The 24,720-nt window shown below is 41.0% G+C and overlaps 2 protein-coding genes across 7 annotated transcripts in view; one reads left to right on the top strand and one right to left on the bottom strand.

Annotated features, from left to right (window-relative positions):
* Positions 1 to 12,697: 12,697 nt before the first annotated feature.
* Positions 12,698 to 16,714, top strand: LOC129752870 (uncharacterized). Its single transcript, XM_055748657.1, has one exon. The coding sequence runs from the start codon at positions 12,698 to 12,700 to the stop codon at positions 16,712 to 16,714; it is 4,017 nt and encodes a 1,338-aa protein (XP_055604632.1).
* A 2,800-nt stretch (positions 16,715 to 19,514) lies between these two features.
* LOC129756893 (uncharacterized) overlaps positions 19,515 to 24,720 on the bottom strand; it is a 48,184-nt gene continuing 42,978 nt past the window's right edge. For 3 of the 6 annotated variants that reach the window (XM_055753936.1, XM_055753937.1, XM_055753941.1), the window contains 10 exons: positions 23,092 to 23,796; positions 22,416 to 22,988; positions 22,169 to 22,347; positions 21,942 to 22,081; positions 21,463 to 21,699; positions 21,243 to 21,393; positions 20,902 to 21,177; positions 20,444 to 20,847; positions 20,254 to 20,379; positions 19,515 to 20,138 (listed from right to left, as the gene is read on the bottom strand). In XM_055753936.1, coding sequence (XP_055609911.1) covers positions 20,090 to 20,138; positions 20,254 to 20,379; positions 20,444 to 20,847; positions 20,902 to 21,177; positions 21,243 to 21,393; positions 21,463 to 21,699; positions 21,942 to 22,081; positions 22,169 to 22,347; positions 22,416 to 22,988; positions 23,092 to 23,796 — 2,840 coding nt within the window. In that variant the 3' untranslated portion in view covers positions 19,515 to 20,089. Of the gene's footprint in view, positions 20,169 to 20,253; positions 20,380 to 20,443; positions 20,848 to 20,901; positions 21,178 to 21,242; positions 21,394 to 21,462; positions 21,700 to 21,941; positions 22,082 to 22,168; positions 22,348 to 22,415; positions 22,989 to 23,091; positions 23,797 to 24,720 lie in introns of all 6 variants that reach the window. The other 3 variants (XM_055753940.1, XM_055753939.1, XM_055753942.1) reach the window with 3 other exon arrangements.

The raw sequence follows: 24,720 nt of genomic DNA, 5'->3' as shown, positions 1-24,720 counted from the left end.
GACAACTACTCTTATTTTAATCGTTTGGAAGAAACCCTAAAGTGGCGACGAAGAAACGTACGTGTTTTATTTTTTTAAAAGGATTTGTTTAAAAGTACAACAAAGGTTGTTAAAGTTGGTGAAAACAAATAAGTTTAAACGTGCTTTGGTTTTAACATATAAAAAAAGGAGAAGTAAAGCGAAAGAACGCCAACGGGCTGTTACATGCTGGATCATTTCGTGGAAGCTGTGTTCTGCAAAGGCATGATATAATGGTTTATAATTGAATACAAAATAACGACGAAACGAAAAGTTTGTTTTTTTTAAAATAATAGATATCTAATAACCATTTTTTCCCTCTTCTAAATGTAGGTAAAGTATTGGGAGTTGTTAAAGAACAAATGTTACTCAACAAACCACGTTTATTGCTACATCAATCAGCATACTACTTGGTTGCTACTAGCGCTGGTAATTTGATCCATCGCGACGTTTCATACCAAGGTGGGTATATATTCAGGAGGTGTTCCCGAATAACGAATTCTCGATTCAGCCATTTTGGCTATGTAGGCTATGCAACTATGCAGAACTCATGAAGTTTGTTTACCAACAAACCACAGAAAAGCTGAGCAAAAAATAAACAAACTCATTAAAAGCCCCGCTCACTCCTCGCCTACTTACTGTGAAAGTCGGAGAACCTAGTGTATCTAAGAACCTTGTTTCATACTAGTGTGATACATTCCGGTTTTTTTTTTCTTTTTAACAATTCTTTATTTGAAACGGCTCATACCTTTAGGCTTTAAGGAGCCAAAATGGATTTTGGTTGTTTACAATTGTTTTCTTAACTTAACACTTTGTGAGAGGAGAAAGGAAGATAGAAAGGGAAATATGAAAATAAAAAAGAAATTATAGACGAAGATCGATAGCTTTTAGAAAAAGGTAGATTTCGAACATGTAGTCCAAATCTAGCACAGCTAGTACATCTCTAACTGGAACATTAGGTGGTTTTCCTCGGGCCCTAAGGGAGTCTATTAAATTCGTTCTGGCGACAAGATGGACCTCACACGACCAAACAGCTCGATGTCATGGTAACCTTGGCCGCAACTACACAAATTGTTGCCAGCAATGTCAAAACGATAGAGTACCGCGTCTAAGGAACAATGATTGGATATGAGACGGGAAAATATACGAATAAAATCCCGACTCAGGTCCAACCTATTAAACCTGGGTTTAAGGCTTACCTTTGGGATAATCGAGTGGAGCCACCGACCCATCTCATCCTCGTCCCATTTGCGCTGCCAGTTGACAAGAGAGTTCCCTCGTACCAAGAAGTAGAATTCGTTGAAGACGATTTCACGTGGATACGTGTCGCCTTCCGTCGCCCCCACCTTTGCCAGAGAGTCTGCCTTCTCATTGCCCACTATCAAGCAATGCGAGGGAACCCAAACAAAGGTGATGGAAAAGCGACGTCTTGTTAGAGCACTCAAAATATCCCTTATCTTCTCTAGGAAGAACGGCGAGTGCTTTCCCGGTCGTATTGCGCCAACTGAGCTTAGACTATCCTTTACAATGTAGTAGTGCCCAACAGGCCGTGAGGCGATGCTGTCCAAGGCCCAGTGAATAGCAGCTAACTCTGCTATATATACAGAGCATGGTGACTGGAGGTTATAAGAGGCGCTAGTTGTTTCGTTGAAAACTCCAAATCCCGTTGATTCCTCAATTAGAGACCCATCGGTAAAGTACATTTTGTCAGCATCGACGTGTCTATATTTAGCTTCGAAAATTCTTGGAATCAGAAGTGGGCGATGCGAATCCGGGATTCCACACACAAAATTTCCGAGGCCGAAAATTAGCAAAATTTTGTTCAAATTTGACCAGCTAAAAACTTAGCAATCAATTTAGCAAAATTTTTCTACTAAGATAATAGCAAAATAGCCAAAAGTGTCCGGACTAAATTTTTACTAATTTTTTAGTAAACAAAATCATTGTTTACTAAAATTTTAGCAATTTTTTTTTTCAAAGAATTACTAAATTTTCAGTAAATTTTCAATATATCCGTTAGGTTTTAGTTTATTTCTATAAAAATAAAAAGAAAACTGCTGCAGTTTGTAAGAAATTTATTTTCAACTGATTAACTCGACGCCATTGCTCCTAGCTTCCGAAAATTCGGGCCTTGAGTAAAAAATTGCTCTTCCGCCGGTCATTTGGAAAGGGTTTTCATTAATATTCAGCACTGCCCAACACATAAGACCGAATCATTGATTTGCTTGCCTGCAGATTTTTCCCGCGAAAAAAATCCATGTTATTGGTCGGTGATGAAAGCTGGGAATAAGAAGTGAAAAATAGTTTCAATTAATACCTTTGTTATTTGTTTAAGATATTTCTAAACAGCTTTGATTTAAGTTTCGATATACTAGAACATTATCAGATAACATATTTAGTTCCAAAATCAATAGTTAAGATTATGATTAAGGTTTTTTTCATTTTTTCGGATGTTTTGGAGATCTGTTTCTGACGACTTAATTTCTGATTATTAAGATTTCAGTTAAAAATCACCATCAGGTTTAAAATAAGTATTATTAATAAAGTTTTCAATATGAGCGTGTTATTAGATATGATGAATAAGGCAACTTTTCAAAATATCCATTTATTTTTAAATTAAAGTAGTTGATTTAGATAAAGAATTCATAACAATACCCTGAGGTTGAAATTTTTAGAATAATTTCTTCTCAAATAAAGCGTACGAAAACCATTTCATAGAACAGAACTTCAGATTTAATCCCTCAGCATGTTCTAGTATATATTAATAATTGAATGGAGTTGATTGAATTTTAAAAAAAATCAAATCAGTTTTTGTTATCCCGATAATTCAAATGGTGGCGTAAAATATCGTTTAAGATTTTTTTTTATTTGTGAAAATAACAGTGGAAAAAGCTCCGCGAGCGTTGTTTGAATTTCCTTCAATCTACTCGCAAAAATAGCTTAGTGTCTGTCTATGTACCTATCACCGTTTAGTTTTAAAATCTGTTAGATATATGTATATACAGACCCCGTTCGATTTTGGCAACACGCCCGTACATTTTGTGTTGCCAAAATCGAATGTTGCCAAAATCGAAGGGGTTTTTTTTTCATCTTGTTTTTCAGTTCTTTTTACAAATAGCTATTATTATTATCAAAAACGTTATTTATAGTCAACTTCCGACCATTTGTAGTTTTTTTTTAAATTTTTTCCTCATTTTTTTGATGCATTCTGCACTTTTCTTGTTTTGTTTATAATGTTTGTTTTCTTTTGTCATATTTGCTGTTTTTGTCATTCTTCATCATTTTTTAGTTGTTCTTAGTCATATTCAGTCTTTTGATTGAATTAGTTTTTTAACTTTTTGAATTTTTCATCTTTTTGTCGTTTTTGAGTACTTTATAAAATTTTAAAAATCTTTGGTTTTTATTGTTGCATTTTATCACCATTTCAGAACATAAAAACGTATTTATGGAGATTTTCTAAATTAAATTGATCCTGTCATAACGAAAACTAAAAGGTAATGTCGTTTCTAAAAACCGTTCGATTTTGGCACATGTGCCAAAATCGGATGTTGCCAAAATCGAATGTTGCCAAAATCGAATGTTGCCAAAAACGAACGGGGTCTGTATATATATTTTATTATTCTTGTTGAAATCAATTCGCCTAGTTTGAAATGATAAAGTTCTTGTATTTTATAAAATTAGACCACTTACCAGCTGATTTTCCAATTGAACGTAATGCTTGCTTTCGCCCATGGCTAGGATTTTTCGTTTCGAATCCGTGGAATTGCAATCGGCAGTTGAAGTACATCGAATATAATCAAAAACCTAAAATAAATCTATTCTTTCAAACAAATTCAACTAGTGTTTTAAAACAGTAAAAAGACGAATTTGGATCGAATGAAATTGTAAGATTCACGTATCTTTTTACACCACTTACCAGTACTTGGTGGCGCTTGTTCCCGCAAAAACCTGTTTGGCTTCGACTGTGGTATTACTGGTTCTTTCCACCAGTAGTTTATTCGCTCCGCGGTTAGGATTGGGGCACTGGTTCCATCGGAGCCGGTTTGTTTCGACCAAAAACGTTTGAACAAATCGATCTCCCGGTAGGAGGCTTTCATGTTGGCCACCTGAAGCATCATATCTATTAAATTCGAGCTACTTTCCACACAATGTCAACTGCTGTTACTTTGCTGAAACGGAAAATTATGTTTAAAATTTTCATTCAGTTGAAAAATACCTGTTTACCATCACGAGCAAAATCTGACAAATTTTCTACTTCAACGGTACCGACGGAACTGCTAGTAGGTTAATACCAGAAACAGATTTTTTTTTTAATTTTCGGCCTTTCGACATGCGTCATCACAATTTGAATCTGGAGGAGCTCCCAATCCGGATTGCGGTTCTTCCTACTTGTTGACCGGAACAATCGGTCTTGTTGGGATGAACGCCACGGAAACATCGAACAGAATCACCGTCTTACCGGCAGATCAGGAGCCTTTGTTGACTGGCGAGTCCTAAACAAATCGATCTCCTTTCTCAATATGTAATACAGCACCCTCGCAAAAAAAACGGACTCAAAATAAATAAATTTAAACAAAATATTTAACAACTTCTTTGCCGCGCTGAAATTTGCGACCGACCGAACGAATGACATCCGAAAAAAACTGACAAAACCGCCGCGGTTTGAGCACAGACTAAAAGTTCGAGTCCAAGCTACTTTAAATGCTAGAACTATAGTAGTATATGGGTGTTTTTTACTCAAATTGAGCAAATTTCAAGACAAAATTAGAAAGTGCTAACTCAACAGTAAAAAAATATTTTTGCTAACGGAAAGTAACAGGTATTTTTTGCTAAGTGGAGTCTCGAAAGTTTTGTGTGCACGAATTTCCTGCTGCATAGAAAAATCAAACTGGACAGAAGAATTATCATAGTCTGGGCTGAAAACACGAATTGGAGAGTACGAAGAAGGGTTTACCTGCATTGACATGAGGACATGGTATATAGAAATAAATCTGGTTTGAAGATTTTGCTCTAGTAACCTTTCAAAATTAACGATCTCCAATGGGTTCATGACCTCACACCTGATAAGGAACCGAAGTGATAGTAGATTGTATCGATCTTTCAAAGGAAGTATTCCTGCCAAAACTCATGTTGTGCGTTGAGGACATACAGCCCAATGCGAAGACAACGGTATTGGATACGCTCGAGTTTGATGAGGTGAGTTTTGGCAGCCGACTGGAAACAGAAGCTACCATATTCCATCACTGAAAGAATAGTTGTTCGATACAAATTTAAAAGATCTTCTGGATGGGCTCCCCACCAGGTGCCAGTGATTGATCGGAGAAAATTGATTCTCTGTTGGCATTTTCCTTTCAGATACTCAATGTGTGCTCTCCAGGTACATTTGGAATCAAACCAAACCCCAAGATACTTAAAACACCTCGATTGAGTGATCGTTCTGCCAAGAAGTTGGAGCTGTGGTTGAGCTGGTCTATGTTTTTTAGAGAAAACTACCAACTCTGTTTTCTCTGGAGAGAACTCGATCCCAAGCCCCAAAGCCCAGGAAGACAATCTGTTTAAAGTATCTTGTAAAGGTCTGTGCAGATGAGACTCAGTATCACCTGTTACAGATACTACGCCACCATCTGTAAGTTGTCTTAAAGTGCAGCCTTCAGAGAGACAGCTGTCGATGTCACTTACGTAAAAGTTGTACTAAAGTGGACTCAAACATGAACCCTGCGGGAGGCCCATGTAAGAGGTTCTTGTAACTGCAATATCTCCGTGAGCAAAGTTCAGATGTTTCTCATAAAGCAAGCTGTATAAGATCATTCCGGTTTTTGTTGCATGCAAAATTTGTGTTGCATATGCTGCACTAGTAGAAAGGAGCGCCGATGTGGTATAGCGGATAGGCTGGCGCGAGTCTGGTTTTAGTATGCCAGGCGTACTGGGTTCGATTCCCGGTATCGGCAAAAAAAACTTTTGGGTTCGAATCCCATTAGTGGCCGACAGGTATGATGTGTTTCCTCATATTACTGACTATATAATAAGAATGTTCAATCAGTTGCAAGCTGGCCAGGTATATACACGGATGCCGGAATACCTGTAAGTAAACTAGCCCACCTAATTGACTCGTTCTTTCAAAAATAAACTACATCAACACGATACATTCACTCCATAACAGTTCACACGAAGCCATGGGGTCCGGGTATGGTGGCGCGCTGCATTGGAGATTTGTCCAACATAATAATCTAAAAAATGCATGTGAGCACATACTTTGGCAGAAACTGCGGTGAATCCGTGCACCCATGGTGGATATCCAACATACATACATACATACATGTGCTGCACTAGTAGAAAGATCAAGTGTATATCGCTAAGTTATCTGGAAGTTGTTGCGCAACATTATGGCGAGCAACATAGTGGGTTCAATTGAACCATATGTTCCTGGAACTTCGTTCAGCAATTATGTTGAACGTTTGGGATTTATTTTCCAGTATAACCAGATACCAGTGATCGGGGTGATCAAACCCACCCCCCCCTCCTCCCCAAGCGGAAAAAAACCGTTACAAAATACCCGTAAATGCTCGATTTTTTATACAAATTTTAAACTTCCCCTAGTATATGGGCTTTTGAATTTTCAAAAATTTTCCACTCCGTACCGCCAATGCAAATCCTAAGACTCCATGGGCTACAGCAGCTTTACGACAACTGAAAGTGACAAAAAAGCGTGCCCTTCGAAATTACAACAAGCACAAATCTCCGCATACCAAGGAAGAATATCGCAAACTCAACTCCGCCTATAAAAAAGCCTTCCAACGTAGCTATCAAAACCATCTTAGTCGAATCCAGCAAAATCTCAAGACTAGCCCAAAATCTTTCTGGAATCACGTCAAGATTCAGCGGAATGAACCTGGAACACCGTCCTGCATGTTCCTGGATGACATCATGGCGAACTCTGACTCCGGAATCTGCGATCTCTTTGCCAATAAATTCTCGAGCATCTTTGATTCATCTTCAATAACCGACGACCAACTGTATTGTGCCATCAGAAGTGTTTCATCACTGGGCTTTTCTTTAAACGGTATTACAGTCGAGGACACAACCATCTCTAAAGCAGCCACTAAGCTCGAAAACTCCTTCTCTACGGGCCCGGATGGGATACCAGCTACCTTCCTGAAGCGTTTTATGCCTTCTTTGCTGACTCCTATCAGGCTTATCTTCCAAGCTTCGCTCGACCAGGCCACCTTCCCCTCACTGTGGAAAGAAGCTTACATGTTCCCGGTTCATAAAAAGGGAGATAGGAAAGATGTTAATAATTACCGAGGAATTTCAGCTCTGTGTGCTATTGCCAAACTTTTCGAATTGGTGGTTTTAGATCCCATTTTCATGTTCTGCAAGCACAACCTCTCCAACGACCAGCATGGATTTATGCCTCAACGCTCAACTACAACTAACTTACTAACCTTTTCCTCATTTGTGCATGAAAGTTTTGCAAAGAAATCCCAAACTGATGCCATCTATACCGATCTGTCTGCCGCATTCGACAAGGTGAACCATGATATTGTCATCGGAAAGCTCGCGCGTTTAGGATTTTGTGGATCTCTTATTGGCTGGTTCCGCAGTTACCTTACTGGACGAAAATTGACAGTTCGAACGGGTAACTGTTTTTCCAGGCAGTTCTCAGCTTCATCAGGCGTGCCTCAGGGAAGTCATTTAGGGCCGTTAGTATTCCTAATCTACTTCAATGACGTGCTGCAACTCCTCGATGGACCAAAATTGGCGTATGCCGACGACCTGAAACTGTACTACTCATACTTTAGACAGATTGTCTTCCTGGGCTTTGGGGCTTGGGATTGAGTTTTCCCCTCAGAAAACGGAAATGGTTGTTTTCTCTAAGAAACGTAGACCTGCTCAACCTAAGCTTCAACTCCTAGGGAGAACGATCACTCAATCGAGGAGTTTCAAGTATCTTGGGGTTTGGTTTGATTCCAAGTGTACCTGGAGAGCCCACATTGAGTATCTGAAAGGAAAATGCCAACAAAGAATCAATTTTCTCCGATCAATTACTGGCACCTGGTGGGGAGCCCATCCAGAAGATCTTATCAAATTGTATCGAACAACTATTCTATCCGTTATGGAATATGGTAGCTTCTGTTTCCAGTCAGCTGCCAAAACTCACCTCATCAAACTAGAGCGTATCCAATACCGTTGTCTCCGTATCGCTTTGGGCTGTATGCCCTCAACACACAACATGAGTCTTGAAGTTTTGGCAGGAATACTCCCTTTGAAAGATCGATTCAATTTACTATCACTTCGGTTCCTCATCAGGTGTGAGGTCATGAACCCATTGGTGATTGTAAATTTCGAAAGGTTACTTGAGCAAAATGTTCAAACCAGATTTATGTCTATATACCATATCCTCATGTCCTCATGTAAACCCTTCTTCGTATTCTCCAACTCGTGTTTGTAGCCCAGACTACGATAATTCTTCTGTCCAGTTTGATTTGTCTATGCAGCAGGAAATTCGTGGAATCCCGGATCTGCATCGTCCTCTTCTGATTCCAAGAATTTTCGAAGCTAAATATAGACACGTCGATGCTGATAAAATGTACTTTACCGATGGATCACTTATAGAGGAAACAACAGGATTTGGAGTGTTCAACGAAATATCCAGAGCATCTCACAGTCTCCAGTCACCATGCTCTGTATATGTTGCAGAGTTAGCAGCTATTCACTGGGCTTTGAATAGTATCGCCACACGACCTATTGAACACTACTATATTATAACTGATAGTCTCAGCTCTGTTGAAGCAATCCGCTCTATAAAACCAGGAAAATTCACGCCGTACTTCCTCGAAATGATACGAGATATATTGACCACTTTATCAAGACGTTGCTTTTCTATCACCTTTATCTGGGTCCCCTCACATTGCTCAATAGCAGGCAATGAGAGGGCAGATTCCCTTGCAAAAGTGGGTGCGATGGAAGGCAACATTTACCAGCGTGAAATCGTATTCAACGAATTTTACTTCTTGGCTCGAAGAAACTCTCTTGTCAACTGGCAGCGTAGATGGGACGAGGATGAGTTGGGTCGGTGGTTCCACTCGATTATCCCAAAGGTAAGCCTTAAACCCTGGTTTAATAGATTGAACCTGACTCGGGATTTTATTCGTATATTTTCCCGTCTCATGTCCAATCATTATTCCATGAATGCGGTACTCTATCGTTTAAATATTGCTGGCAGCAATTTATGCGGATGTGGTCTAGGTTACCATGACATCGAGCATATTGTTTGGTCGTGTGAGGACCACCTATTCGCCAGAGCGAACTTTATAGATTCCCTTCGGGCCCGAGGAAAACCACCCGACGTTCCAGTGAGGGATGTATTAGGTATGATGGACTTGGACTATATGTTCGAGATATACCTTTTCCTAAAAGCTATCGATCTTCGACTATAATTCTCTTTATTTTCATATTTCCCTTTCTATCTTTCTTTTTCTTCAAAAAAAAAAAAAATGAACTAGATCTAAGTACACAATTGTAATCAAACAAAACGAGTTTGGCTCCTTAAAGCCTAAAGGTATGAGCCGTTTCAAATAAATAATTTACAAAAAAAAAAAAAAAAACTGTACTACTCTATCAATGGCTCCGAAGATGTGAAGTTCCTGCAGAACCAGTTTAACCTCTTTGCCTCCTGGTGTTATGCCAATCGCCTACCTTTAAACCGTAATAAATGTGTAGTAATATCATTTTCCCGCAAACGACGCCCGTTCTCAGCCGTTTACTTCCTTGGAAACGATGCAATCTCTCGAGCTCAACACGTGAAAGATCTTGGTGTGATCCTCGACGCGCGGCTGGATTTTAAGAATCACACCAACTATATCGTTGACAAAGCCTCCAGAAGCCTGGGTCTTCTTTTCCGCATGACGAAGGACTTTAAGGACATCCACTGCCTGAAGAGTCTTTACTGCAGTCTGGTTCGATCGATCCTCGAATATGCTTCTGCGGTTTGGTGCCCATATTATCAAAACGGTTCTGATCGCATCGAAGCCATCCATCGACGTTTTTTGAGGTATACCCTTCGACACTTAAGTTGGCAAGACCCTTCCCAGCTACGAAAGCCGCTGCCGCCTGATCGACATCGACACGCTGCAAGCCCGCAGGACCGCCACTCGTGCGTCTTTCGTCGCTGATCTGTTTTCATCAAGAATCGACTCTCCCGCACTTTTGGAAGTTCTTCCACTTAGCGTTCGACCTCGTGGTTTGAGGAATCGGGATCTTCAGCTCTTCGTTCCTGTTAGACTAAACAATTACGGGGCCAACTCTGCAATAATTGGCGTCATCAAGACTTTTAACCGCTTCTCAGAGCATTTTGATTTTGACGTTTCGAAGGTTGTATTCCGAAGAAGAATTCTTAGTGTTCTAAGTTCAGTGTAGATTTGTATTTGTAGTTAGTTTCTTAATTTTTAAATATCATTTGGATCAATATATGATCTGTTGATTTAATAATAATAAATGACAAACTCAAGCAGCTGTCACTTGCAGTTTCCTGGACCGAATTATACCAATCAACTTCTGTTGAATTTCTTAGAGTGCTGACTTTGAATTTCCTAACCATTTATCTACTTAACATTTGAGCTAGGTAATGAAATGTACGGACATTTTTGTTACTTGTCACTAATATCCCTCATATGCCTAAATTTGCATAAGCAAATTGTGATAAATTTTGTATTTGTTTCAAAATCTTCATTATGTTTTGAATTTTGATGGACTGACAAATTTGAAAAAGTCAAATAGGGGAGTGAATATTGTTATAAAACTGAAATACTTGAATATTTTTTCTTCTGAAGTCATACACTGATTGCCTTTATCATGCAGTTTTACTTCAAGACAGGCGCGGTCCGGTAACCCCGATCAAAATTTCCGAACTGACATTTCTGTACCGCACTGACGTTTTGGTACCAAAATGCCTTTGAAATCAAAGAGAAACTGATGTTCTGGTTCCAGAAAGTCAGTACGGTTCGTTTGTATGTGATTTGACAGTTGCTTCAGTCCCTTGGTCGAAACTAGTCAGGTCGTTGTTCATTGGAGCAAGTAGAAACTAGTCGAAACCAATCCAGCTTGGCAGCAGGATTCGTTTCGACCTGGTAGAAATCGGTCGAAGTCATTTGGAAAGAGACAGGTTTGTTTCGACCCGTTTCGACTAGGTTTCATTGAACAAACTAAATGTCTACATCCAGGCGTTTAGGGTTACCCTAATTTTAAAGGGCGCAGTTGTTTGTGGTTGTTTTCCTTATCTTTTGTTCTTCGTAAAACTTTTGTTTTTGTAAAACTTCATCGATGAAGAAAGTTTTTCAAAATTTAGGCAAAAAGTTCGGAGGCTACAATTTTCAAAAAATGAGTCCATTTCCAGTTCTCTCATGTTCTTAAGCTTCTCTTAGCTGTACTTTTCAACAATTATACTTACTACGAACATTTACCTTTAGTATGGATGGATTAATATGTTTTAAAAATTCTGCACAAAGGTCTGTCGGCGCTGCTGGCACCCCGGCTGCAGAAGACGACACAAAGAGGAATGTCAAGAAAGACGAGTCAGCATTTTACACACTCATCTGGCGCAATCCCTTATAGTGTAGTTTTGACCCGTTATCGGAAAAGACTGGGTTAACTCCTTTTTCATGTAAAGTTCTTGTACCCCTTATAGTGTACACAGCATGTACGTCAAAGCAGAGGTGAAAATTATTAATGTAAGCATGTAAAATCTACACATTATTTTGGAAGCCCGCTCTGCGATGTCAGCCCTTTGATGTTAGCCCTTAAAGTGTCAGAAGGATGGAAAGAAAATAATAAAAACATATCATAGTTTGTTTTGAATTTCTGTATTCGGCAAGGTATAATTTTCATGCTCCTGTTATAGAATAGGAAAATATTCAATCAACTCAATCAACTGAACTTATCTTTCAGCATTAACCAATTCATTGAATCGTCGAACGAGATCGGTTACGGCAGAAAGAGTTCTATATTCTGAATGAAAAGTTAAAAAACTACCCTTTATTTAGTAAGCCAGCTTTTCTAAATAATGTGTAAAATTGACTCGAGGAAACGACACTTTTTTGACAGATCTCGGCTGTTCGCAATAATGGGTCAATTTTACAAGTTTAAGGTGTTGCGCCAAATGAGTGTGTAGAACGGAAGTTTTGATAACGTGGAAGTGAAACTCCCTCACTGGCGCGATTAAACTGAAATTAAAAATCAATTTGTGCAGTGTAGCTCAGGCGGTTAGTTAAAGTAATCTTTCTTATATGCTTCGTAAACTATATGATGTTGAATTTTAGGTTTGCTAGGCAGAAATAATAGAAGTGCCACTAGGTAGTCTAACAGTGATATTAAACTACCTGTTGAGGTTAGAGTTTGAACTTGCGGCAACATATAGTCTACTAAATTATATAATATATTCACAGGCTATTGTTGTCATCTCAGAACTGATACATTTAGAACCTAAACCCGTAGACTTCCGTCGAAAAGCCCACTTAAATGTGAGTTGAATTAAAAAACTGTAATCCTAAGATACCCACTAATTTGAATTTACTCTCTTCTAGTTTGAAGCTTTAATAAATATTGCTTTCGGAAAGTGTCGCTTTTTTCTACGGGAACAAACTTCAAAATTTAAACGGATTGGAATAGTTATCAGGAATCTAAGATGCGACCATCCAGTACACCATCCAGTACACCAAACCAAAGCGAAGAGTACAGTTGTGTCGCTTGTCAAAGACCGGACTCAGCCGATAATATCGTAGCCTGTGACAAGTGCGATCAGTGGTGGCACTATTCGTGCGCCGGGGTCACTGACTCTATCAAGGATCGACCTTGGACTTGCCCCAAGTGTTTGCCAACACCCGCTACATCGACAACAACAACTTCTTCAAGCCGCCGCACCAGATTAGAGCTCAGTCTCAAGCATTTGGAAGAGCAAAAGGAAATAGCGGAAAAAAGAATAAATTTGGAAGATAAATTTCTGGAAGAACGCTTCCGGATTATAGTAGAATCTCTGAGTGAAGACGGAAACCGTAGTGCTCGCAGTAGAGTCAATACCACAGAAATACGTGAACGTAATTCAGATATTACGAACTGGGTACAGAGCCAATCCAAACGTACGGTGATCGAACCTCAGCCGCCTACGGATCCAGCTTTTCCCTCCGTCTCAATTCAACCGCTCGAGCTCGAAACAGCTGTTGGGAGTCGAATACAGTCCAGTGAATCAACCATCAACAAGCCAGAAGAAGTACGTACACAAACATTTCAATCCTTAGAGCAACTATTGCAGAAATGTCGGTTAAGCTCCCAGCCCAATATAGAAGATATTCGAGAGCTCCAAGCTCAACTGGCGAAATGTCAAAATCAACTTGACAAGCACAGCAGTACATTCCCCAAATCTCAGTTAGCGGTTGATCCGCCTGTGCCTCCAGGAACCTCTAAAGGTGCTGTCCCAAAAAGGGACAATCGGCCAGAAAATCGCCCTTCGGAAAATTTGATCTTGAATGACATAAGGACGCAAGAAAGAACAGTGATCGAACAGTCAATCCCGGAATATTCAGTGCAACGAACCGGCTTTGCCAGAAATTTACCATTGGTAGGCAAAAGTGTTTTTCCTGTTGGTCAAAACGGAAACCAACCATACAAGTTACACTCCAGGCAACCCGAACCATTTGCTCTTGCAGACCAAGTCTCTCCTCCACAAGGTGGCGATTCCAACCTGCTGGCAAACCAACACACTCGGCATTATCAAGGACATCCGACTGATAACATACTACCTTACCGGCCAAACCAAAACTTGGAAACGGAAAACTCGCAGCTGAATAAATACCAAATGAATCCCGTACCTCTCCATTCCGTGACCGAGCCGACGTGTATATCTCGACCTACGGCAGCCCAACTAGCAGCGAGGCAGTCGGGGACACGAGACCTGCCGGAATTTTCAGGCAACCCTGAGGATTGGCCCATTTTTATTAGTTGTTACAACAATTCTACCTCAATGTGTGGGTACAACAATTCCGAAAACCTGTTGCGCTTGCAGCGTTCACTGAAAGGGCACGCCCTCAACGCTGTTCGCTACTATATGCTCTCACCTGACACCGTAGCCGAAGTCATTAACACTCTCCAAACACTCTATGGTCGACCGGAAACGATAATTAACCGATTAATAAAAAATGTAAGAGATGCACCGACGCCAAAAGCAGATCGTCCAGAAACATTGATAGATTTTGGGGTTACAGTTAGAAACCTGGTACAACACTTGGTAGTATCTGGACATCATGCACATCTATCCTGCCCATTGCTGCTTCAAGAATTTGTGCTCAAGCTCCCCTCCTGCTTCCAATATGAATGGGGTCAACTACTTGTATTAAACCCTATGGCAGACCTATCCACTTTCAGCAATTTCATGTCGAACATTATCCAGTCAGCCAGCAAAGTTGTAATATACACTGGAAGTCAAGCTAATCGTCATGAAAAGAACAGAAGTCGTGATAGCAATTACCTCCACACTCACATCGAAACCAGCGTAAACCAGATGGAAATATCCTGTTTCTGTTGCCAAGAAAGCGGACACCGGGTAAGAGAATGCAAGAAGTTTAAAGACAGTACAGTCGAGAACCGCTGGAGATGTGTAAAAGAATCTAAGTTGTGTAGAACATGCCTGGGTCTACATGGTAGAAGACCTTGTCGATTCCCAAACCGTTGCGGCGTAGACGGATGTACCCGTTGGCATCACCCTCTTCTACACTCCTCTCAAACTGGCACCGAAAGTACCGACCAGCAGGCTAATATTGAGCACCATACACATCATCACGGCGGTCAGTCGTTATTATTTCGTATCATTCCGATAACCATTCACGGAAGTTCTAAATCCCTTACTGTGTTCGCCTTTCTAGATGAAGGGTCTTCGGCCACTTTGATCGAACAAGATCTGGCACAAGAACTTGGAATTGAAGGCCCGACCGTACCACTCTGCCTCAAATGGACTGCAGATGTCACCAGATCGGAGGAGAAATCACAAATGGTGGCTTTGTGTATTTCTGAAGTCGGCAAAAATATCCGTTTCCATATAAAAAACGTTCGAACAGTAAATCGTTTAAATCTACCAGCTCAAACGCTGCGATTTACGGAACTAGAAGAATCATACGACCATTTGAAGGGATTGCCGGTTGTGAGTTATGAAAACGAGACGCCTAAAGTCTTAATAGGCCTCCAACATTGGAAGCTGGCTATTCCACGAAAGCTTAAAGAAGGAACTACTGGTCCCACAGCTTGCAAGACTCAATTGGGATGGTGTGTGTTCGGCGATGTTAGAGGATCACGTGTAAGCGAATGTTTAAATTACCATCTGTGCGAATGCTCGAAAATGGAAGAACTCGACGAATTGGTGAGGAATTATTTCAATAGAGAGGACTGTGGTGTTACACCCAAGGAAAAGCTGGAATCTGTGGAAGATAACCGAGCTAGAACAATTCTAGAAAAATCAACTCAAAAGATTGATGGACGATATCGAACTGAGCTTTTGTGGCGGTATGATAATTTCGAACTACCTGATAGCTATGCTATGGCTAAGGCAAGATTGGAGTGCCTAGAGCGGCGGATGCAACGTAATCCAGACCTTAGAACCAACATTCATCGGCAGATAGAAGAATATCAACTGAAGGGATACGCACATCGCGCCACTCAGAGAGAACTTGATATGGCAAATCCAAAACGGATTTGGTACTTGCCCCTCGGTGCAGTTACGAACCCGAAAAAGAAAGGCAAAGTTAGGCTTATCTGGGACGCAGCTGCAAAAGTTGACGGTGTGTCACTCAATTCGCTCCTACTAGCAGGTCCAGACTTACTTACGCCACTGTCATCGGTTCTTTTTCGTTTCCGTCAGTTTCCGGTAGCTGTCAGCGGGGACTTAAAAGAGATGTTCCACCAGATTGAGGTGGCGGAAAAGGATCGTCATTCCCAACGGTTCCTTTGGAGAAATAATCCCGATAAAGAACCTGAAATATTCCTGATGGACGTAGTAACATTCGGAGCAAAGAGCTCACCCACGACCGCTCAATATATCAAAAACCGCAATGCCATGGACTTCCAGGAACAGTATCCTAGGGCTGTAGAAGGGATCTGTCAGGCCACATATGTTGACGATTATCTCGACAGTTTCGAGACTAGTGAGCATGGACAGAAGGTTGCCGCAGAAGTGAAAATGATACATAGCCAAGGAGGGTTTGAGATTCGTAATTGGGCCTCAAACGACAAGGCAATTCTTAACACGTTGGGGAAATCCCAAAATAGTAACGCTAAGGACCTCGCTTCCTCGGAACACGGGACAGAACGAGTTTTAGGTCTGCTGTGGGAACCGGCAGGTGATTTTCTGAGCTTCTCTACCCACTTTCAAAAAGATATCGCTACCTTGATTGCCAAGCATTCCAAACCCACCAAGAGACAAGTCTTAAAATGCTTGATGAGCCTCTTCGACCCTCTTGGCCTTCTTTCATCATACTTAGTTCACGGAAAGGTCCTAATGCAGGACATATGGAGAACGGGTATAAAATGGGATAAATATGTGAGCGATGAAATTTTCAAACGATGGACTGTGTGGATAGAATCCCTGAACAAGCTGGGCGCTATAAAATCCCTCGATGCTATTTTCCAGATGCTAGCGAAGATCTTTATAAAACCTTAGAGGCTCACGTATTCGTCGATGCGAGTGAGGTTGCCTACTCTGCAGTTCTATATTTCCGCGTCAGAAACCCTGATGAAACCTTTACATGTACACTTATTGCTGCTAAAACTAAGGTGACGCCTCTGAAATATGTGTCAATCCCAAGAGCTGAATTGAATGCCGCCGTGCTTGGAACGAGACTTATGAATTTCGTCGTCGAGGGCCACGCGATTCCAATCCACAATCGATTCTATTGGACCGATTCAAACACCGTGTTGGCTTGGATCAATTCCGACCATAGGAAATATCGTTCTTACGTCGCCTGCCGGGTTGGAGAAATACTAAGAGTAAGTACGGAAAGAGAATGGAACTGGGTGCCTAGCAAATTTAATATAGCTGACGAAGCAACTAAATGGGGCAGCGGCCCGAATTTTGATACAAACAGTCCATGGTTTCGGGGTCCAAATTTTCTCTATTCTACCAAAGATCAGTGGATGTCATCCAACACCTCTCCAAAGTACACTACCGAAGAAGAGTTAAAACACTGCAATTTACACAGCGCAATAATAACACCACAACCGTTGATAAATTTTGATAATTTCTCTAAATGGAACATACTACTTCGTTCAACTGCACACGTCTTTAGATTCGTGGCTATGAAATTGGGAAAGCTCGCCCCGGGGACACCTGTCAGTCAAGAAGAACTCTCCAAAGCCGAGACTCTTCTTTGGAAGCTAGCACAAGCAGAAAAATATCAAGAAGAGATCGTCCTGCTCACGAACAGTAAAAAGAAAGAGGGCCCATCCGACAAGAGAAAGCCTATACAAATAGCGAAATCTAGTCCCCTATATAAAATCACGCCGCTGTTGGATGATTTTGGTGTGTTAAGAGTTGATGGACGCATCGGCGCAGCACCTGCTATTTCCGATAACTTTAAATTTCCTGTGATCCTTCCAAGAAATCACCGCTTAACATACCTTATCATTGACCATTATCACCGCAAATTTCTTCATGGCAATTCGGAGACTGTAGTTAATGAATTACGCCAACGATTCGAGATTGCGCGACTCCGAGTGGAAGTGCGGAAAGTAGCGAATAACTGCCAATGGTGTAAAATTTTTAGATCGAAGCCAACTATTCCAAGAATGGCACCATTGCCAAGAGCACGACTGGCTGCTGAAGTACGACCGTTTACGTTTGTGGGTGTCGACTATTTCGGCCCAATAATAGTAAAGAGAGGACGCGCAAATGTGAAGAGATGGATATGCTTATTTACCTGCCTAACCATAAGAGCAGTTCACGTGGAGATAGCCTACGATCTGACAACTCATTCTTGTATAACATGCTTCAGACGCTTTATCGGACGACGTGGACCCCCGTTGGAAATCTATTCCGATAATGGTCGCAACTTTTACGGTGCATCTCGTGTCCTACAAAGCCAAATCGAAAACATAAATAGAACAGTAGCCGAAATATTCACAGATGCTGAAACAAAATGGATTTTCATACCACCGTCCGCCCCCCATATGGGAGGAGCGTGGGAGCGTTTAGTTCGCTCAATCAAACAAGCCATGCTCGGCCTGCCACAGGATACCAAACTTGATGATGAAGGGCTTCACACACTTTCGGTCGAAGCGGAATATATGGTAAATTCACGTCCGTTAACTTATCTGCCACTACACTCGGAAGAAGCCGAAGCTATAACTCCAAATCATTTTTTGTTGCGGAACTCAACCGGCAGGAAAACTCAAATGAATCCTTGCCCTGAACCCCGAATTGTTCGCGATGCTTGGGATGCGGACCAACTTCAAGTTAAACATCTCTGGAAAAGATGGGTAAGGGAATACATGCCAACCTTAACTCGACGCACCAAGTGGTTTGGTGATGTGGAACCTGTAAAGCAGAATGATATAGTGGTCGTTATCGATGAAAATCGGAAACATGGATGGATTCGTGGGAAAGTCCTGGACGTGTCAGCAGGAAAAGATGGCAGAATTCGTGAGGCGGTTGTCCAAACGGCTGGAGGTATTCTTAGAAGACCCGTAGCAAAGATAGCCGTGCTAGACGTTGACGCTTCTGGTAAGGTTCCTTACGGGGAGGGGGATGTCGGCGCTGCTGGCACCCCGGCTGCAGAAGACGACACAAAGAGGAATGTCAAGAAAGACGAGTCAGCATTTTAGAACGGAAGTTTTGATAACGTGGAAGTGAAACTCCCTCACTGGCGCGATTAAACTGAAATTAAAAATCAATTTGTGCAGTGTAGCTCAGGCGGTTAGTTAAAGTAATCTTTCTTATATGCTTCGTAAACTATATGATGTTGAATTTTAGGTTTGCTAGGCAGAAATAATAGAAGTGCCACTAGGTAGTCTAACAGTGATATTAAACTACCTGTTGAGGTTAGAGTTTGAACTTGCGGCAACATATAGTCTACTAAATTATATAATATATTCACAGGCTATTGTTGTCATCTCAGAACTGATACATTTAGAACCTAAACCCGTAGAATTCCGTCGAAAAGCCCACTTAAATATGAGTTGAATTAAAAAACTGTAATCCTAAGATACCCACTAATTTGAATTTACTCTCTTCTAGTTTGAAGCTTTCATAAATATTGCTTTCGGAAAGTGTCGCTTTTTTCTACGGGAACAGGTCAGTTGAAACATTCAATCATTGGTTTTTATTTTATGCCGATTTTAGTAAACCCTTTTCAAAGTCGGTGTAGGCTTTTTGAGAGTTAAGGATTAAATTTGTTGCTTGGGGTAGCTTCCGCTTTATGGCATTTCTTTCGATACAAAACAGCTATTTTTAATTTTTCATTGCTCTCATATATTAATTATTTGTAGTATTTTGTTTACATATTTTTAGAAAAGTTTCACGAAGAGGTAAGCTACCTTCACAGTCACACAGTTCACATTTGATATGTTGATTTTCAAATGTGCGGTGACGGTTAATCATTCCTAAGTCATAATATTTTGTTCCTTCTTTTAGTACGTTATGGTCTCTTGCCATTAAATAGTTTCTGTTTTCAAGTGGACATTCTTAACGCTAAGTTTTTCTGTAACTACATTCTACCTACGTACTAGCACGAATAAATTAAGAAGAGATTTGACGACTGTACAGACACCCAAAGTCAAATCATTGGATCAATCAATCTTTGGTATCGAACTGTTTCGAAGAGATGACATTCTTTTACATCACCGGAAAAGTGTATTCACATTATGCAAATCGGGTCTTAACTAGATGCAGCTTTACTGCATCCTGACTCTAGCTACTTTAGTCATCACAGTACTTATATTTATGAGCTTTTGTGTGTTATTCATTTTTACAGATTAGTGTGTGTGTGTTTGTGTGATTTGTTGATTTTTTTTTATCCAGTCATAATCCATTTCTTTAGCCTTAAACATTGTTGGAGTCAGTTTGATCAACAGCGATACTGCGCAGCGATCTAAAAAAGGGGTTCAAATGGTTTTAGAGTCTGCAATCATAGAAATAGAATATGATTTTCAAAGTTGGTTCAGCAATGAGGTAAGCAAAGTATTGCTGTTCAGCTTAATGCCTACCTAGAACGCTCGAAGAGTGAAGGATCAGTGTAGATTGGTTCGCTTGGGTCATCGAAATCACCTTTGTTGGCTCCATTTCGTGAAATCGGATTCATGACCGGAATTTGACACATCCTTGACAAGTTACTAAAATAACATGAAGCAGGTGTTTATTATGATTCAGTTCGTAGCATATCGTTCATTATCGTACCCAGTGGCAAAGGTTTTTTGAAGTCCAGTTCCGAAAAGTGACAAACCTGGTGATCGCAGGTTTCGTTCGCCTCTTGATGAAGTGGAATGAATTCTACCTGATACGTTGAATTGACTTTCGGAAGAATTGTGAAGGGCAGATGGCGTAAAGGAGTTGATTGGAGATGTCCGATCGAGTGATCTGTTCTTCATGAACACCTTCCAGTAACGTCTGTAAGCTAAACCTGATGCGAAGGTTATGCCGATCAGCAGTACCATGAGTAAAATGAGTGTACTCAAAAGGCCATAGTATTCGGAGTGCGTTAAGCAAACAGATTCTTGAGGCGCTACCATCTTCCTGGCTACAGTGTCTTGTTGCATTTCTTCTCGGGTCTGGAAGACCTGCAGAGTATGAAAAGCGCGAGACTTTTAATTACTTTTTGAACTGAAGCTAAGCTATGCTGCTAGTTTCCGACTTACCTCAATCATTTCTCGAACTTGTTCAGCCATTTCATTGCTGTTTGGATCAATGTTGTTGGGATTGATGTCCTCACTACTGAAAGTACCGTTTCTTCGAACTTTACTTTCATGCGTAACTGTCCCATTAACAATGGATATATCTTCATCCTCATCAATGTCTTCTCCGATCAAGGATTCCGCAGTTCCGTCCATTTCCGATGGGCTTTCCTCAGAAACAGAGCGTTTACGTCTTCCAAATGATGGTTCCGATCTACCGCTGGGTCCAGGGCAATAAGCCTGAAATTTTCAACCGGTATATTGGTGGTATTGTGCAAACATATGTCTCTAAGATGTGATCTTACCGGTTGACATCCTCCCCGACAGGTTCGCACTGTTGCCTCGAACACTAAGAAGTTCGATTCCGGAATCTTGAACGCATTGAATCTTGCCTCTAGAGCATCCGCCTCACGCGATCTTCCAAGCTCTGGGAATACGTTGCTATCAACTGGGCATCTAGTTATTTAAAAAAAAACTCAACATCAATGAAAAGATCGTAGTAAGTTTTAAGGAAGATAATCTTACCCATAATTGTCAATCAGCTGAACGCTTCTTCCAGAATAAGGATCTCTAGCTACAACATTAGTGGCGAAAATGTCCGTCGAGTGGCTATATCCGTCTTGTGATTCCAATCTGAACGTGAGCGGATCGCCAACAGCAATTGTAGTCGTAGGTCGACCCTGATACAATATCATCAGACGGACCTTGTTGCTCATCGAATTTTCCGCCGGCAGATATTCAATCGGAATGGGACTTCCAGATCTGTCGATATTATTGAAACTGCATATCAGATTGAGGTGATAAAATATCCTTCGGCTCATTGAATCTTGTACCGATAGTTGACGAAATACAAGATTGAATAGACAAAGGAAGGTAACGTAACAAGGATGTTAGTAGCTACGCTACTAATATTGCTAAGGTAATTTTACTAATAACATTGATTGCACTGCATGCATAATTTGTGTTCCCTCGTTTCACCGCAAAATGTATCCCATGTAACATACCCTGCTCCAATATATCCGGAAGTGACGACTGCTTCGCCAGGACCGCGGAACATACACGTCAAGTTAAACCGTTTGTCTCTACTCGTTTGAACGTTATCCGAAAACTGCACCACAATAATGTTGGTCATGGTGTCTCCATACTGTGAAGAAGAATCAGTTTGTTATATTTTATTTTTGCTAGGATTCAGATGCTATAAGATAAGATGTGGGTGTTCCATTGTACTCACCCTTTGTGTTCCGCATTCGGGATAACCATGTGGGCCACTTATTCTCAGTACATTGACTGTGCCTCCGTTACCCCGGAAGAAGCACCGATCGTAGAAACCGTACGCGTAAATTCTACCGTAGTATCCTTCTGGTGTCCTCAGGGTGAACTCCATTCCATCTTCGTTGCAAAGCTGTCCCACTAAAGAAACAAGAAAAAAATGGTAAGAACACGTTTGTTTTAAGTCTTCAACATTGTTATATATGTACCATCTAAACATTCATCCGGGCCCCCGCGTCCGGCAGACCTTTCGTAGTAATCGGAGTTGTCCGCCTCGAACATTTGGCTGCTCGGTATATCCAGTTCGCGCGAGTCCCTATCGCTCAGTTCGCAATTTCCTTCAGTTTCATATGGTGCCGAATCTCGGTAGTTGAAGCTTCTACACATAAAGTCTCGGGCAGCGACGCACTCCTGCTGACAGATGCCAAGCGATGGGGCACTAATGACTCGTCTAATGTATTGCTTACGCATTTTACGCTTCGAGGCCATCTGCTTGAAACTGTCTGATCCATCGCAACGTGTTTCGTATGGCCGCTGAGGTCCAAAACCTCCGAATCCATCTCCTCCGCCTAGTGTATTATCATACCCAGAGCTTGATGGTCCGAACGGAATTTCAAAGGGATAGCCTACACCATCGTGCATTCCCGGTCGACGGTATCCACGATCCCGGTCGGGGAATGCCGGTAGCGGCATTGGGGGTGGGATACGTCCCGCTCCAGACGGTGGATAGTATCGATCGTCCATATACCCGCGATCATATGGTGGCATCATTGGCCCATAACCTGAATACAGTAAAAACCATTGTTAGATACTGGATTTCATGATTTAAAAGTAGAACATAGAACAGAGTAAATTAGTTACTAAAAGTTAGAAACAATTGATTACCAGGACGCCGATTTGGGTAGCTATGGAATGAAGATGTGGGGTATCGTCCTTGTGCTGGTATTGGTTCCATAGGATATCGTGTTTCGGGCGGAGGATAGCGATTGCTATCAACTGGCATCAATGGAGCAGGGTAACGATCGGTGGTATAACCACGATTGGGAGGCGTTCTTGGGGGAGAGTAACCCGGTTGGTAGTCGGGATACATTTGGGGACCATATGGAGGATATCTTGTGCCCGTGGGATAGCGTGAATCAGGTAAAGGTTGTGGCCCAGTTGGATAGCGAGAATCAGGTCTCTGGGGAGGATATCTAGAATCAGGCGTAGGTGGAGGATACCTCATGTCTGGAGGATATCGTGAGTCTGGAGGATATCTGGAATCCGGAGGATATCGGGAATCGGGAGGGTACCTTGAATCAGGTGGATATCTCGAATCAGGTGTGGGGGGGAATCTGGGATCTGAGGGGTATCTGGAATCGGGAGGATAGCGTATCGGGGGACCCCCAGGGTACGAGTCTGGTTCTCGATCCGGATACCGATCTGTGGGTCCGTATCTATCTCCCGGGAATCTGTTGTCGTATACCGGGGGATATCTACTGTCGAAGTCTTGCGGATAGCGATCAGTTCCTGGGCCCAATGGGTAACGATCTGTTGGCCCAGGATATCGGTCTGTTGGCCCTGGGTATCGGTCACCCGGAAATGGTTCGCCTGTAAGTGTGATAAATGCAAGGTGCTTAACAAAATGAGCACGACTTTTGGTGCTTTTCATTTCAATCTTAATCGATCGTTGTGAGGTTATTTCGGTGAGGTTAAAACAGTTACGGATGTTAGCTACTATTACATTTGCTTTATACATTTAAAAAAGAGCTACAAAATCACTTTAAATAAATTTCATGAGTAAATTATTCGATTTTTAAAAACTTTAAATCTGCCGTTCCAAGCAAAATTATCCCATGTGTAAAAAACTTGCAATCGAGAAAAACGCGATTGAAACTAAAAATTCAGCGATAGTTACAATATTTTCTGCTAAAAAAATTTCTTTTCGTACAACCAACGGAAAATTGGAGCAGAACGCATACCGAAGTTCGTTCTACGAAAACTGTCACATGGCTTCACTTTTTTATCACTTTGAAAGCTCGTATAGTTTCTTTTTCCCCAAAAAAAAATCAAGTTGAACCATAATTTGAGAAATGTGTTTTTCTTTGTTTATAAAAATGTAGGGGCGAATGAGGATACTTGATCCCTGGGGATACTTAATTCCTTAGATTTCGAAACTTTGTTTGAAAAATTTTGCAAAATGTGACTAAAAGATCTTTCTTCATCATACTTGAAAATGTTTCCCACATGAAAATTTACAATAAACATATTTATTCCAATATGTCAATGGTTAGAATATAATGTGACCTTAATAATAAAATATTTTCAAAGCAATATTAACTTCACATGTTGTTTGATAAAAAGTTTTCCAAAATGTTTGTTATGGATTTAACTCTCATCCGTCCCAGAAACTTTTACTCTTTGTAGTACCTGGAGTGTCAATTTGACACTCCTGACAAAACAGCTACAGTATATTCAGCTATAATACTTCAGTTTTCAAAGTCTTAGAAATAAAAACCTCAAAAAACCTGCTTC

This window comes from Uranotaenia lowii, chromosome 3 (genome assembly GCF_029784155.1).
Source record: "Uranotaenia lowii strain MFRU-FL chromosome 3, ASM2978415v1, whole genome shotgun sequence".
NCBI classification, from domain to species: Eukaryota; Metazoa; Arthropoda; class Insecta; order Diptera; family Culicidae; genus Uranotaenia; species Uranotaenia lowii.
The sequence above is the reverse complement of the archived record's forward strand: the minus strand, read 5'-3'. Positions and strand labels throughout refer to the sequence as shown.